General features: G+C 36.9%; 1 protein-coding gene across 3 annotated transcripts in view; it reads left to right on the forward strand.

Annotated features, from left to right (window-relative positions):
* The window catches only part of Efr3a (EFR3 homolog A), a 91759-nt gene that overhangs the window by 25262 nt on the left and 49910 nt on the right, over positions 1 to 16587 (forward strand). Inside the window, exons 2-5 of one of the 3 annotated variants that reach the window (XM_036207938.1) lie at positions 5018 to 5176; positions 8792 to 8868; positions 12568 to 12695; positions 13839 to 13989. In XM_036207938.1, coding sequence (XP_036063831.1) covers positions 5086 to 5176; positions 8792 to 8868; positions 12568 to 12695; positions 13839 to 13989 — 447 coding nt within the window. In that variant the 5' untranslated portion in view covers positions 5018 to 5085. Of the gene's footprint in view, positions 1 to 5017; positions 5177 to 8791; positions 8939 to 12567; positions 12696 to 13838; positions 13990 to 16587 lie in introns of all 3 variants that reach the window. The other 2 variants (XM_036207940.1, XM_036207939.1) reach the window with 2 other exon arrangements.

Consider the following 16587-nt stretch of genomic DNA (forward strand, 5'->3'; position numbering starts at 1 on the left):
TTGTTAAAATGATACTTTACAGCTGTGGAAAGTTCAGACTGTGTCCATGAAGTTATTACTCTTGTACAATGTGTTTGAAATGGTCAGAATTCCTGGGTTACTAGCATATGTCCAGGTACTACATACAAACCACTTCAGAAATCCCTGAAGTGGAGTTGAAGAGATAGCTCCATGGTAACATGTCCACTGTGTAAGAGTGAAGATCTGAGTTCAGTCTCTATCACTGATATCAAAACAGCTATATATAATAGTATGGATTTGTAATCCCTGGGCTGGGGAGGAAAACTACCAAGTTCTCTGCCTCATGAACGTTCATTGAGTGAGAATTTATGAGTCTTGTATAGGAATATATAACTCATAAGCAGGTTGAATAAAGGCAAAGCTGTCACTAGCATACACTTTGGCTTTTATCTTGAATGTTATCAATAGCTATGTTTTTGGATACATTGAGATTTTGTGTATTTATCAAGATTTGCTCTGAGAAGTTAAAAAGCTAACTTCCCGTAGAGAGCTCCCGAGAAACAAACATGTTGATATATACTTCAAAGACAAGGAGCTGTCCTTGGTTGTTTTTCAGCTTGCCTTAACTGGACATTAAATTTCTTTTTAAAGCTAATGCATTTCCTCACCCAACTTTTTCTTTTTTTGCTAGCCAGTATTTCTTAGAGACTGAAATAGGTGCTTCAATATTTAATATTTCATTTTCTCAGTTTCAACATAAATTTTCTGTAGCCTTTGCCTTTCTTTTAAGTCACAGTTCCTATCCTTTCTTAGATAATTACAGAACTACATCCTATCTTTAAACATATCAGCTCTGCAATATGTAGTGGTTTGGGTGAGAGAGAAGAGCCACTGGTTACTTAACTCTGTAAGCAATTATACTTTAGTACTTCTCTTAGTCCTTCTAACGGTGCTGCTAACATTATGTAGAAGACATTAATCTTGTAAATGCGTGTGCGCAAGCGCACACACACACACACACACAGACACACACAATCATACCGTTTTAGTTTTGCAGCTTTGTGCAATCTTACCTCTTTTATGTAAAACGTATTTTTTGTTTAAAAAACTTTATTATAATGAACGTACAAATAAAAAAAAAACAATGAAATTAATCACCCTCTTACCTCTTGACGCAATTGGTATATTTTCCTTGCCACCCAAGCATATTTGAAGATGGTCTGTGACATTCAGGGTCCTGGGATATGCTCGCAGAATTAGTGAGCCACAGCCCATGCGCTGAGTGCTGCAGAGACTGGTGGCTTTTCTGTCCTGGCCACGGCTCTGGTTTCTGTATCATTCATTGGATCCCTGAATATTTGTTTGCAGACAAAGGTAGTATCAGATAAAATGAGAAAGAAGTTCTACCTTCTGATTTTAATACATCCATTAATTTTTCCCAAATGATTTCTGAGCATTTTCAATTAAAATCTGTTGTGCTGTTTTTCTAGAAATCAGGATTATTCAATGTTTTATTGCTCTTGTCATTGGTTATCTCTGCTGAGTATTATTTTTAAAAATGTCAACTAAGTGTACTATACAACACAATTAAATGTAGATAAAAATCTACATTTAAACAGAATATCCTTTAAACAGAATTTCTAGTGCCCAGTATTTTTGTTTGTTTTACTAAAATTGCAGTGATATGGGGACGGCTGTTGGATATAGATAAATAGCAAACTGATTAAAGAAGAAAAACTAACTTTAAAAAAAAATGTATGGTCTCTGTCTCAGAATAGTTTGAGAACGCAAGCATGCAGAGTTTTATCCGTGCTGCTCTGTTGTAGAGCAAAGAATTGCGGTACCCTGGAGGCCATCTTCTAAACAGAGTTGGTGCTTTAGTTCACGTGTTGCACTATTGTCCTTTCCACCTATAAGATTTATGTGTTTGGGAATAAAAACCGAATGGTGAAATTGAGACCTACAGGAGAGGTGGTGCATAATTACATGTGGAAAGACTTGTAATAAAATACTCCTAATGGATTAAAATCCCTTTGAAAAGAACACAGTCCTGAAGGTGAGACTGTTTCTTTCCTTCTCCTTTGATCCCGAATCTAGTCACCAAATTCTTTCCATGTTTCCTTTGGGATGTGTTCCTTTCAAGGCCATGACTCTCTAGAGTATGCATTTTGGGTTTTCCCTGGGCCATACTTGTATTCCTGCTTGTTCTATTTCTGTGCAATTGTGTTTCACTGCCTCACTTGTTCCAGCTGAAGTGCAGGGTCTTCACTTGAGGGCGAAGTGTTGTCTTTCTGCTGAGTCAGATGTATTGTCTTTCTGCTCTCAGTTTCTGTGGCCCTCATAACTGTATGCTCCATTTGACACTGGATATCTCTTGTCCTCAGATGTTCATGTCTCAGTTTAAAACTTAAGTTTTAACCACTGGGTCAAGTGGGTGGTTACCTCTTTAATTCCTATAATTCTTATTCTTAATGGAGTATTGTTCTTACATATGGGGCATGTGTGTTCACATGCAGTCATAACAGGTGTAGCCATAGTCAGAACAAGAGAGCAAGAGGTGTACTGGAAAAGTGCATGAGTGAATAGGACTGTAAGATTACTGATTTTGATTGCATGACACAAACATCTTGTTCTGACAGTAAGTTAATGACTAGCCTAAGCAGTCTCTTCTAAAAGGTTTGGGTACCACTGAGCTGGGGAATCTTAAAGTGAAGTTTTTAAAATTTCCTACAATAAATTTGTTTCTTTTTACCTAGATTATTAATTTTGTCATCAAAATTAGTCAGTTTTCAGAGTCACTTATTTATTGGAGAAACTATAATTGTCTGGCATTTATTTAGTGGTACTTGGTAGGGAGGTTTCTTTATCATTACAGATTTCATTTTAACAACTTAAAGGAACAGACATTAAACACACTTTTAGAAGTCTGTTAACTTTGTGTCCTTGTTCATTTGGTGAATAACACTTTTGTCAATGCCTGCTTCATGCCAGAATGTGCAACATGAGTTTGAGGGATTGCTGTTCTACTGGTAAAGATAGACATGCAAATAAGTGCAGTGGTAGAGGTGTCATGATGGAAATAGAGCATAATGGACAGATCAGTGATCGTGGTCCTTCCCATTGAAGAGTATGAGTTGTAGGGCTGACAAGAAGGCTCAGTGAGTATGTCCTGAGTCTTTTTTTTCTTAGAAATTTATTTTATTTTAAATTCTGTATATGTGTCTTTGTGGGAATATGTATGCATAAGCGCAAGTGTCCAAGGAGGCCAGAGGCATTGGATCCCTTGGAACTGAAGTTAGAGACAGTGTGAGCTGCCTAATGTGGGTGCAAGGAAAGAAACTCAGGCATTCTGAAAGAGCAGTCTACACTCTTAACCTCTAAGCCACCTCACCAGTCCTGATCTCCTAAGTTTGATCCCAAGAATCAATGAGGAAAAAACAAATCAGATGTGGTGTGCTTATGATGTTAATGCTCAGGAGTCAGAGACAGGAAGATCATAGGGGTTTGCTGGCCAGCTGTTCTAGGCACCTTGGTGGCATCCAGGCTAGTGAGAAACCCTGTCTCAAAAAGGGGGTTAAAAGGTGTAGAGGTAGACAGCTCCAGAGTAACAACAACTGAAATTGTTCTCTGGCCTCCACATGCATGGACATACAGGTGGATCTGTACACACAAATTACCGTCCCCCTCCATATATGTACATGAACACATACCAAAAAGCCATGAAATATAATAGCTTTTAAATATGTCAGTGAATTCCTCATATATTACATATAAGAATTGAAAACACTTGATAAAGGTTTAGTTACTGTTTAACAATACAACAACAAAAACAAGCATTTTAATTTTATCATGCTGGAAATGAGAAGTAGTTAGTAGTTTTCCTGTTTACTCCCTAAGGCTCAGATTGTTTATAAATGTGTCCACACACTACCAGACCACAATATGCTGCCTGGTCCTGTTCTGTTTTGGTTGTTGCTGTTGTGTTTTATCTATCTATCTATCTGTCTGTCTGTCTGTCTGTCTGTCTGTCTGTTGTTTTGGTTGTTGCTGTTGTGTTTTATCTGTCTGTCTCTCCATCCGTCCGTCCTTCCGTCCATCCATCCATTTAGTTAGTTTAGTGTGTGTGTGTGTGTGTGTGTGTGTGTGTGTGTGTGTCCCCTTAAGTGGATATGTGGGAGTGTGAGCATGTTCATAGAGAACAGAAAAGGACATCTATTGTCCTATCATTTTGTGCCTATTCCTCTGAGGCAGTGTCTTTCCTGGCCTCATGTTTTCTCAGGTGGCTGGAAGATAGGTTCTCCTGTTGGAGCTGGGGTTACAGGCAAGTGCAGGAAACCCAGTTTGTTATATAGGTGCTGGTATTTAAAACAATAAAACAGCAAGCACTGTTAACTGCTGAGCCATCTCTCCCAGCATTCTGGTTCTGTTTTGAATCATAATCTCCCATTTCTAGTGTGCTTGAGTTTCATTTCCCATTAGTATAGCTATTCCTCTTGAGCCTTCTAAACATATACTAAAGAAAATAATGGCTTTTTAAAATTGTTTCTCTCATTTTTTGAGATAATATTACATATTTCCCCTTCTCCCCCTCCAGAACCTCCCATATGCCTCTCCTTGCTCTTATTTCTTTATGTGCCAAATTGAATTAATCAAAGAATTAATATTTTTTAGCCCTCCATTTACTTGACATCTTTGTTTTGTTTTGCTGTTGGTTGTTTGTGTTCATATTGTCTTTGCTTTTACAAATAGTACCCTGAGGAGTTCAAATAGTGTGTTACTAGGGCTTGAGTGAGTTTATTGTCAGGGATTAGAAGCTAGGATCAGTAAGAGGAAGGACTTTTAAGGAAAAGGAGTACAAGTAGACTCGTTTTTTTACTTAAACTTTAGAAAGATATTTTTATTGAAGTAGCAATACAAATATTTTAAGATCTTATTTAAGGCTAACTGGTCTTAGCAGAATTTGATAGGGATATTATCAAGTTCTGGGTAGCTTTGTATTTAATGTCAACAAGAACTTAGATAAGCCCCAGCACTCTGCTCTCTGTTAATTAATTAGCAGTAAAGTGAACCAGCAGGCAACAGGATCACGGAGCAGGAAGATGGACTAGAAAACAGTCTCGCATCATGAAGGACTATGTTCAGGTGCCTGCAGCCGAGCTGGAGAAACCTTATGAGTTTACTTCACCAGGGGAGTCATCCACATGTCTTTACCTGAGTAGGTCGAGTGATTTTGTCTTACATGTTCTTGCCGTGTTTATAAATACAGTATTCTCTTATTTGAATATTTAGAAAATTGCTTCTGTAATTTTTATTGCCATACCTTTTTTAAACCATATAATGCTTTTTATGTAATTGAGTACATTGAAATTTTTGAGCTAATTTCCTATGTCTTCTTTGTGTGTGTGTTCTCATTTATATAAATAGTTGGAAGGTGTTTGTTTGAGGCTTTTCTGAGAAAGTCTCTGTGATTATTCATTCCCTAGAGTGGGAGTGCATTCTTCACCTGTGACATATACATATCACTACAGTAAGTAAGATTTGTAGAGAGTGGGAACATTTCATTTTCTAATAGTACTTGAATTAGTGTGGCGGTTTCTGTTTGAAGCCATCAGGTCTGGACTGGGATTGCAGTGCCTTCCACCCTTACCAGCTCTGCAGTTTGGAGCAGGTCAGCTGCTGTGAGGTAATAACCACCTCTGGGACTTGATAGAGGAGTGAGTGACTATGCTGTAAAGTCCTGAGTGCAGTGCTTTACAGGTCATGTTTTGAACATAGCAGTTCCCCTCCTTGTTCTTACTCATAATTGAAAGGTGTTGTGGACGTTGTATGACATGTACTGATGGTTAATTTACAGCAAAGGCTTCACACTGTATTCTCTAAGACTCTCCATCTCCTCCTGTTTACCATTATTGTGAATCTGCTTGCACTGTATCACTAATAGTAGTTACCATTTTCTTAAATGCTCCCTTACTGAGAGCTTGATATACAATTTAATTAATTAATTAATGCAGGTGATAGTTATGATCAAGTCATCTTTATACAAGGAGAGAACTTAGGTGTAGTAAGGTAAGCCACCTGTGTGGTGGGTAATTGGTTATGTCTTTTGCACTTTTCTCCTTTTCTCATATGTAGTCATACTAGGTCTAGGCTTCCTGAAATCGAGGATCAGGATTATTGGTTGCAGCCCAAATTCAAATTTACTCCTCAGGCTCTCTCAACGGCAGTGAGTACTATCAGAAAGTGCTCCTGTAAGCAAAGTTAGCTTGCTGAGAATCTTCTCACAGGTAATACCGCAATACATAGGATCCTTAAGGTACTAGGAGCTGTGTGTGGCTCCACTGGCAGGCCTTTGCCATGACCAGTTGAGTTCACTGTATTTGATTCCCATTAGTGCTGGCCAAGTGTGTGCCTCAATCTTCTCACCAGATTGTGGTATCATCATTATCACAGCATCTCAGTGTCTGTATGGCGTGCAGTGGTGTGGTGCATGTTTGGTTTTTATTTATTAGAAATAGGGTTTTTGCTTTGTGCTAATTTAGCTGTCTGCACCCCTTCTCCCCAGTACTCAAAAGATTATTTTGTTTTGTGGTCTAAGTATTATTCAGATATTTTTTATGTTAATCTAAAAATTTAACGTCATAGTATTTAGATTATTTGGAACTTTTTTCTTATTAGAAAAACCTTTTGAACAGTGAATAACATTTACTGATATCAAGTATACCAACCAGTATGTATTGCTGAGTTGTTTGCTGTTTTTATGATAGTTTATAAATTCCTCAAAAGATACACTTCTTACATTTCTTGTATCTGTGGTATAGGGAAGAGCCTGGAGTTTTAATTTTAGATAGTGGATTCATCCAGCCATTAACTGTTGACCAAGTTACTGATTTCTTTTGCTACAGAATTTTTTAACTTTACAATTTTATATTATTATTTTAAGTATTTTATAAGTATTTGCCTGCATGTGTGTCTGTGCCCTTTGTGCATGTCCAGTGTCCATGGAGACCCGAAGTGGATGTTGGATCCCTAGGACTGGAGTTACAGATGGTTTTTGAGCCACCATGTGGGTGCTGGGAATGGATCATGGGTACTCTGGAAGAATAGCCAGTGCTCTTAACTATTAGGTCATCTCTCCAGCCCCACTCTTACAGATTCTTGCCTCTATGAAGTGGTGATGATAATCCAGCCTTGTTTGCTAGGAATGCTGAGTGATGCGTACACAGTGCTTCTTGATTATGAAGGATGAGAGACAGATAATCTTCAGATAATCAACAGCTCTAGACTTGTTTCATCATTGCTTTTATGGTCTCACTTTATTGCAAACCTGGATTCAGCTTTATACTATTTTTTTGGCCTGTGCTGAACACTCAGTTAACACTTGGTAAATAGTACATACTTCATAAAGAATTTGAGATCATCAGAAAAATTCCTTCGTATTTAATATTACTTGATACAATTGCAGAGGTTCTGCTTCTATTTAAAGTGTTCTCTTTTATCTTGTCTTGGTTTCTAAATACGTGTAAATGCACAGTGACACAGATTTTCCACCTCAGCTCATAAATTAGGGGAATCATTTTATAATATCTCAAGGCCACTATTATGAAGTTATTGGTATTCAGGATAAGAAAACTGATTGATCCAAATCAATCAAAACTGAAGTGCCTTACCCAAGTCATGTACCCATTCATAGAAGAATTGGAATGAAGTCTCCTAGGTCATTCATGCCTTTTTCTATTTATTAGTCTTGTTTCTATGAAAGATTTATAAGACAGACATATTGTTTATTTGTTACAGATTCTCCAGTCTTTGTTTCATTTGCAATTTAATTTTAAAGCTCATCTATTTTTGACATATTTTCAGTCTAGATTATATCCATTTAAAAAATTAAGCTATTTTGGCATATGCTAAGTTTGCAAAGTATAAAGTATAGTTAATAACAGGAAGTATATAGGTTTGAAGGACACTATAAAATATTAGGGCAATTTCATGTATTTAATCAATTATCAGTGAGCTCTTGAAATCATCAGTGTAATGGTATTGTTAAAAATGAGCTATTCTTATCATCCCTGTGTTGGAGCCACAGGAGAGACTAGGAAACCAGCTAGGAAGCCATAGAAAAAGATACAGGTAGCTGTGACTTGTAAACTAGGTGCAGAAGTAGAAAGTACATCAACAAAGGCATTGCTGAGGTAGAGGCACACACCCATTCAACAAATACCTCAGTGCCTATTGTGTCTTGTTCCAGTTGCTTGGGATTTATCAGTGAGCAAAAGAATAATTTCTGCCTTCCTCTGAGCTTATATTCCTCTGGTGAAGGGGGGCTAATAATAACCAATAAGCACAGCAGGAAAGTTATTTCTTATGTTGAGTGATAAGTGCTTTTAGCAAAACAAAGTAGAAGAGAGTGAGGGTGGCCAAAGGTTTAAATGAGGAGTTAGATAGTTGGCCATGTTCTAAGCAGAGGGAACACACAGGAGAGGCTCCTAACTTACTGGAATAGCAGGGCCACTGTTAAGGCTGCAGTGAGATACACAGGTGAAGATTGAAGGTAGTCAGAAGAAGGCAAAGACAGATGTAGTCCATGAATTTACTTAACAGAACAAATTTGATGTGAGAGGTATATAAGTTTATTCAGTCTTAGCAACTGCTGTTTTTTAGGAAGAGGGGGGAAAATTAACTTCCTTATTTTTTGAATTTGCATGATTCTTCTTTTGCTGCCAGTTTAAACTTATCTTTAAATGGACAGTGAGTACTCAGAAACATGAATTACTGGGTCATTTTACAGTATTAATCGTTATACTCTTTTATTTTTATTTTTTTAAAAAAACAGGAGTGTGTTGCTGCTGCTCTGCTCTGCGTCCTCGCTACAAACGCCTGGTGGACAACATATTCCCTGAAGATCCAAAAGTAATTTGATCTACATCTACTGATCCTTCTCTTTGCTGACCCATTCTGCCCCCCTGCTGACCTCCTTAAGGTTTCCCTCATTTCATTTCTTTTTTCTTCACATCTCATTATGTGAAACTACTATACTTTTCTTTTAATTTTCATATGACCCTTGCTTGCTTCTCTTTTTCAGATGTTAGGTACAAATCTGAAGTAATAGATGTATGGTATCGTTTTTCATTTAGTTTAGTCAAACATTTAGGATTGTGTGCTACAGACTGTGTACTCAGGATGCAACTGTAAATAGAATACTGTAGATAGAATACCAGCAATTTTAATACACTGGGGGAAATGTGATAAAGAAATGAAATGCAGGATTCTGCTTGAATAGATCAGAATAATAGCCAATTGGGATTAGGAGAAGAAAGACAACAGGAATAAAATCTAACCTAGATCCACAGAGCAAATAAGAATAGGTTTTTATTTTTCTTTTAAAAGAGAATTGGGATATTGTAGAGAGACGCTGTTGGCCTTTTTCTTAAGTAGTGTTTAGCTAGGTGTGTTGGCTAGCTTTATGTCACCTTGATGCAAGCTAGAATCATCTGAAAAGAGGGGACCTCAATTAAGAAAATGCCCCCACCAGATTGGCTAGGCAAGCCTATGGAACATTTTCTTGATTGATGATTGATGTGGGAGGCCCAGCTCACTGTTGGCTTTGCTACCACTAGGCTGGTGGGCCTGGATGGCATAAGAAAACCCTGAGTAAGCCATGAAGAGCAAACCAGTATATGCAGCACTCCTTCATGGCCTCTGTATCTGTCCTGCCTCTAGGATCCTGCTCTGAGTTCCTGCCCTGACTTCCCAGAATTCTGGACTACAAGCAAAAAAATGAATAAACCCTTCCCTCCCTAAGTTACTTTTGGTCATAGCATTTTATCACAAAAATAGAAGCCCTAACTAAGACATATGGTGGTATGTGATTATATACTCACAGTATTTGTGAGGCTAAGGCAGGAGGAATGTGAGTTTGGGGCCAGCCTGGGCTACATAATGAAACCCTGCCTCAAAAAGCCCCCCCCCCCAACTTGCTTCTTTTTATTTAATAAATCAATTGAAATGTACAGGAGAGGCTGACTGCTTTTAGGGAGACTGGGTTTGCTGGACAATGCTTAGCTTTTCTAAGGCTCCATTAGGTTTCTGATAAATGGACATAAAATGTTATGCAAATTGATTTCCAGAAAGTTGTTTAATTTTCTGCAACCAATTGTCTTTTGGTTATGTTAACATTAATTTAAGGCTGATATGTCCTACTTATGATTAAAACCTATTTAAGTGGCCATCTGTATATTGGAAGTTATCCAAAAATACTATTGGCTGTCAGTTATAATTTGTGGGATATAAAAAAACATGGATCATTTGTGACATATAAAAAACCTATAAGATATGGTATTTGCTTTTAAGCAGTCCAATTGACTCACATCAAGCATATTAAATATTAAGTCATGATATATAAATTAGTAAATAAAGTGCAGATAGTAATAGTTTTGCCTTTAATGCAAGAAAGTATCACAGTGTGTGGCATTCTCTGGGAAGCATTCTGAGAGGATGTAAGTTCTGCTAAACATTGAAGAATGCCCTCATCTAGAGAAATGGAGATTAGTGTCTTTTCTTGCAAGTAAGAAGACAGAGAAAAATGCATGGAAATTTAGATGTGTTTAAGGTAAAGACAAATTGATCAACTATCCAAATGAAGATTCTGATTGCCTAGCTATAGAGTATACTGGATAGTTAAATTGTTGGCCACAAATAGACTAAGCATTCAGATTATTATATTCCTAAGAAGTATGGGATACATAGGGAGAGGGCAGAGCATGGAGAAATGTGAAGATGAGCCAAGGTGTCTAAATCACTCTCTATAACTTGTATTAAGTGCTGAGTTTTGAAAACTTGTAATGGGACTGACAATGGGTAAAGTGAGGAATGCTTACAAAAAGAATTTTTTGTTCAAGGTTCAATTTTTGTTTAAATAACAATCATCTGTAAAATAGCTTTTAAAATCAGTTTCTGTGAACCTTACATGCATGTGGTAAACACAACTCAGTTGTCATATTTGTTATTTTATTGAACACAAGCATCTTGTAATGCATTCAGAATGATTCAGACAATAGGTTTATAGATGCAGAAGTGTGTATGCCCCAGTCCCTGCCTTTAAAGAGTTGGAGACAAATAAATGATTTCCTGTAATTACTATGTGTCATTTCATGGATGCAGTTTGTAGGACCTGTCTCAGTTCTCATGAACTTTCACTGAGCAAATGCAGTGCTTTGCCGAGTATGGCTTCTGTGGTGTTGTCATAGTGCCTGGTATGTAGTTGGCACTCAGTATTTGTTTAATGAATGAGATGACTGTATGCCAAAGTATAACAGCACAGATAAGCACTATGAGCTAAAAGATGTTCCTCACAATAGAAACATCCTAAACCATCTCTGGAGAGCTTGTGGAGGGTACCTTGGAGAAGGCATGTGAAAGGTGTTTAGAGCAAGCTGAGAGTTAGAGGAAAGTACCTCTACTACTAGACGATAAGCCAAGTAAAAGAAGTCATGCACAGCAGAATTGCAGTCTGACTGCAGAGTAGCAGGTTTTAGCAAAATAGAAAAGGTACAAAATATGCTTGTGTGGCTTCACTGAAGAGACAGCCAGAGGCTGTTAGGTGGGCAGATAAAGATGAGAACACAGACTTATAAACTTACTAATTGTAGATTCATCATCCAAATATCTTCCCATCTCCCTTCTTACCCCATCCAATAGAATAAGCATAGTTACTTAGACTATCCTAGCCAAGAAATTAAGGGTGATGGTTGACTCTCTTGTGTTAAGATAAGAAGAAGGATCATTGAGCTGGGGGGTACGGTGGTACCCACCTATAATCCCAGTACTTGAACACAGAGACAGGCAGATCTCAGTGAATTCAAGGCCAGCCTGATCTAGATGGTGGGTAACAGAACACCCAGGGCTATATAGAGAGATCCTGTCTCAAAAAAACAAAAGCAAAAACAAAAACAAAAAAAAAACTGGAAAGAGTCACTAGCATCATCCTTAGAAATAGAAAAAGATGGCAGACACACATAGCCCACATTAGGGATGTGTTGTGATACTAATTAAACACAATTCTGAATATGTTTTAATTGATTAATTACAACAGATTTTTATGACACCATGAAATTCTAAATAATTAGAAGCTCTATGTCAGGTTGGGATTTACCTTCTTGGTTGACTCTTACTAGGCCTCTCACTTTGGGTTCAGCCCTAAGCTCTGGAGCTGGGGAGAAAGCTATATGTATGTTCACTGTTGTAGATAGAAAAAAGTACCAACTGCACCTAACATTCAAAACATTTAAACTGAAGCAAATTTTGTTGGAAAATGTTTTAGTAAAACATACTTCATGGTCTACATACTGCTAGCTACTTCTCTACAAATGGAAGTTCTAGAGACAGTTTTTCTTCGTGAAGGTCCTTTAAGTGCTTTGCCTTAGTGGGATAATTCTTCAGCTTTTAAAATGTCTTCAGTATGTAGAATTTTTAATATTAGCATCAAAGAGTTTATTCCTAAAAGTTCCAGCATAAATGTGAATTAATTTACAGTCTTCAAAAATGAGATGTAAATCAGGCATCATTTTGAATGAATAAATAAATTAGAAAATAATGATTGTGTATTTTCAGGATGGCCTTGTTAAAGCTGATATGGAGAAACTGACATTTTATGCAGTGTCTGCACCAGAGAAGCTCGATCGAATAGGTGCCTATCTGGCAGAAAGGCTGAGCAGGGATGTTGTCAGACATCGTTCTGGGTAACAACACTTAAGTACTGCTAATAATCGCTTATCTTTGGGGAATTATTTCTAAGCGAAGTTGTCTTATAAATTTTTGTGCCAGGTAGTTAGGCAAAAACAATATATAGAGGATAAAACCTTTACAATATGCAAAGAAAAGTATGAGACCCCTATAGTTGCTGCAGCTTATTTTTCCTATGGCTCAGGTTTTATGTGGGAATTCATGTTATGAACCATTGCCTCCAGCTTTAGCGTCAATTAGTTTTGTTCACTTCTAATGAAAGATAGTTTTAAAAGTGTGATACTGTGTTTAAAAAGCTATGCTAAATTGAAAACAAACAAGATCCTGTTTCCAGGTGGGTTTGACACTGCTTCAGTCTTACCTTTGAAAGGAGTGAAAGTGAGCCATGTCAGACTGAAGTCTTGGAGTCCAGAAGGTATAAGCATCCTGATTTGGGACTGTCCTATTTGCACCAGAGTCTGTTGATAAAGGAATCCCATCTTGACTCTTCTCTATGTGAACAGTTACTGCTTTGCAATTTGCATTGAAAACACTTTCTACTGTGACATTTTATCAACCCTAGTTTCTAAGAGTACTTGATTTTCCAAGCACTTTGTCACTTGTTAGGACATTTCAGTGGTTTTGCACAGGCAGTTTGATAATAAAAGTTAACTAAAATGGAATCTAAATTTTATTATATAAAATCTCTTAAACCTGTTGATTTATAAAGTGAATTTTATTGAGATATTCCCTTATTGCTCTGTAGTTGAGTTGTTGGCATGATTTTTATCTGTGAATATAATTTATAAATATTTTACTTACAAATATAAGTAAATTATATTGGAGACAGAGATGAATTGTTATAGTAACTATTTAGAATATATACAAAGAAATATGGTTAAAATCATGGAAAGTGTTTGTGGTGTTCAAGGCAGATTATACAAAGGCAATGTCACAATAGCTCTGAGGTTTCCAGGAGGAAATGAGTAGTATTGCAGTCTAGATTTAGTGCACTTTGTCTTGAGGATTTGTACATCTAAACCTAGGTTTTGCTTAGTTTACTTTGCCTTTCTCTGTTCTGTGCATCTAGAAAAGCACTTAGAAGAATTAAGAATTCAGAATGCTGGGAATGCTTTGACTTTGTATATTCTTTAATTTAGGTATGTTCTAATTGCTATGGAGGCGTTGGACCAGCTTCTTATGGCCTGCCATTCTCAAAGCATCAAACCATTTGTAGAAAGCTTCCTTCATATGGTAGCAAAGCTCCTGGAATCAGGGGAACCAAAGCTTCAAGTTCTTGGAACAAATTCTGTAAGCAAAGCTATTGTTTTCTTACTAAGTTTAATTAATGTATCTAGAATGATTCTGACAGAAGGCAGTTTCCCATTCAGGGCATTTGGTACAGAAGACAGTGATTAACACACTCTAATGTCTCTGGTGTTGTTTGTTGGTCCTCAGAATCTGTGATAGTAACCTATCATCATGAAAAACCTGCCTCTAAATGAGTCTATTCCTGTCCGTTTTATTTTCTCTGACTTGCCCATTTCAGTGCTAACTTTGCATACTACTATTTTACCTTACTGCTTTTCCAAAAGCTGGAGATTTATTGAGCTATATCTAATTTATTATTAACAGTTATGCAGTATCACATGACTCAACGATTTCACTGTTTAGCATATATCACCAAAGTGGAAAACCTATGTCTATGCATAGACTTTTAAACCATTGTTCATGATAGCCAAAAAAGTGGAAAAGTCCTAATATCCGTGGTGAGATAAATTAGAATGTAGTATGGTGTTTCCTTGAATTTTTGGATTTTTTTTTTTTCTGTTGTTTCCCTTAAAGCTTCTTAGCATGATAGGCTTTCTGCATGTCTCTGGATAAATGTATATCCAAATCCTTATCTTTAAAATTAGATTTTTTTTAAATTCATCTATTTTTGATACAAGTTCTTCATCAGATATGCGACGTGCAGTGGTTTTTTTTTCTCTAGTTCTACAGGTTGTTTTGTATTTTACTGATGGTTTGCTTTGAGTCACTGAAGTTTTTGTCCTTTTGTTTTTTTCTTTTTTCTTTTTTCTTATGTACTTTTAGTATCCTTTATAAGAAACCATTGCCTAATCATGGTCAAGGATTTACCCCTAAGATTTCTTCTAAGAAATCAGTTCTGTTATCTGCTTTGAATTATTTTACATATGCTTGCATATGAGTTAAGGGATCAAATAATATATGTGCATATATTCATTCAGATATCCCATTATTATTTGTTGAATATACTATATTTCTCCCTAGTACTTGGTTATGAAAACAGCATTTGTGTTTCCCTCCTTAGCCCACTTCTGAATTGTTTGTTCTCACTACTGTCATTTCCTTCTGTCCTGAATATAGCTTTTAAATAAAAGATGGAAAATAGTATGCTGTGAGAGTAAGAATAGCATAATGAAGCTTTAGCCTTTCATTTCTGCTTTCCTTTTATATTTTCAGTTTTGGGGGAAGCTTTAAGTTTTTCAGCCTAGGTGAATATTTTGTATTCCCACCCATAGTTTACTGAAAACTACCAGAATCACATGATTTGTTGTTGTTTAGACTTTGTCTTAATTGCTGTTCTATTGATGTGAAGAGACACCATCACTAAGGCAACTTAAGAAGAAGGCATCTAATTGGGGGCTTTCTTACAGTTTTAGAGAGTTAGCCCATTATCATCAGGGTGGGAAGCCGAAAGGCATGACTATGGCGCAGTAGCTGAGACCTTTATATCCTAATCCACATACAGCAGGCAAAGTGAGAGAGACTGACCTCGCCTGAGCTTTTGAAACCTTAAAACCCACCCCACGTTACACACTTCCTCCAACAAGGCCACGCCTCCCACAAAACCCACACCATCTAACCTTTCCCAATTAGTTGTTCTATCCAGGACCAAGCATTCAAACATGCGGATCTGTGCACCTTTCTCAGTCAAACCACTTCAGGCATGATTTCAGAGACAAGAAGAGGTAAACAATGTAGGCCGTGACTCCCACTGTGGGTCGGAACCCAGTTGGCCTGGTTTGTGTTGCATGTGTACTTCTAGCCTTGTCATAGCTAACCTTTGTCTCAGTTTCACGTCTGTGACATGAAAACATAGTTCTGATCTGATAGGTCTCTGTGTGTATGAAGCTCCCAGAGCATGGCATAGCATTGCAAAAGCTAGAATCTGTAATAGTATAATTCATTCAAAAACCCTTTCATCATTTTGTCCTTTTATCTCAGGGATAAATAGTAGATATTTCCAAATGCAGGTGATGTAATGGGCTTAGTTTCAGACATGATAGTTCCTTTAGAATTAGATGAGAAAGTTTAGTGGAAATTGCTTAATAGCTGGGCGGAAGGAAATAGTGTGCATTCCCAGAAGTTTCTTTACTTGTAGCCAGCAATGCCATTAGTATTACTTTAATGAGTCATTTGGGCAAAAGACAAAACCCCTCATAACCTACCTTTAGTGAATATATTAAATCATATCCTGAAAGTCTAATTTTAATTTTGTAGTGGTGCTGAGTACATTATATCAACAATATATGATGGATGCTGATTTATTACATTCAGTATTTATTCATGGTATTTGTATATTTTATTCTAATTTGTGATATTTACCTCTTTAAGCTGATGATCCAGTATGACAATAATAGACAAAATTTACTTAGGTTCTCCTTTGTGTCAGGAATTGTGCTAGGAAAAAAAGAAGACATGAGGTTGGGAGAAGGTGTAGGGGATAGGAATGGATCTGGGAGGAGTGGATGGTGAATATGATTAAAATATATCTAATTCATATAAAATCCCCAGAGAATAAAATATGTTAAACACTTTAAATTTAAAAAAGAAATTGTATCAGGAACTTCTTATTCTTACTCCTTTTTTGTTGCAAATAGCTTA

The sequence above is a fragment of the Onychomys torridus genome, chromosome 16, assembly GCF_903995425.1.
Source record: "Onychomys torridus chromosome 16, mOncTor1.1, whole genome shotgun sequence".
In the NCBI taxonomy this organism is placed as follows: Eukaryota; Metazoa; Chordata; class Mammalia; order Rodentia; family Cricetidae; genus Onychomys; species Onychomys torridus.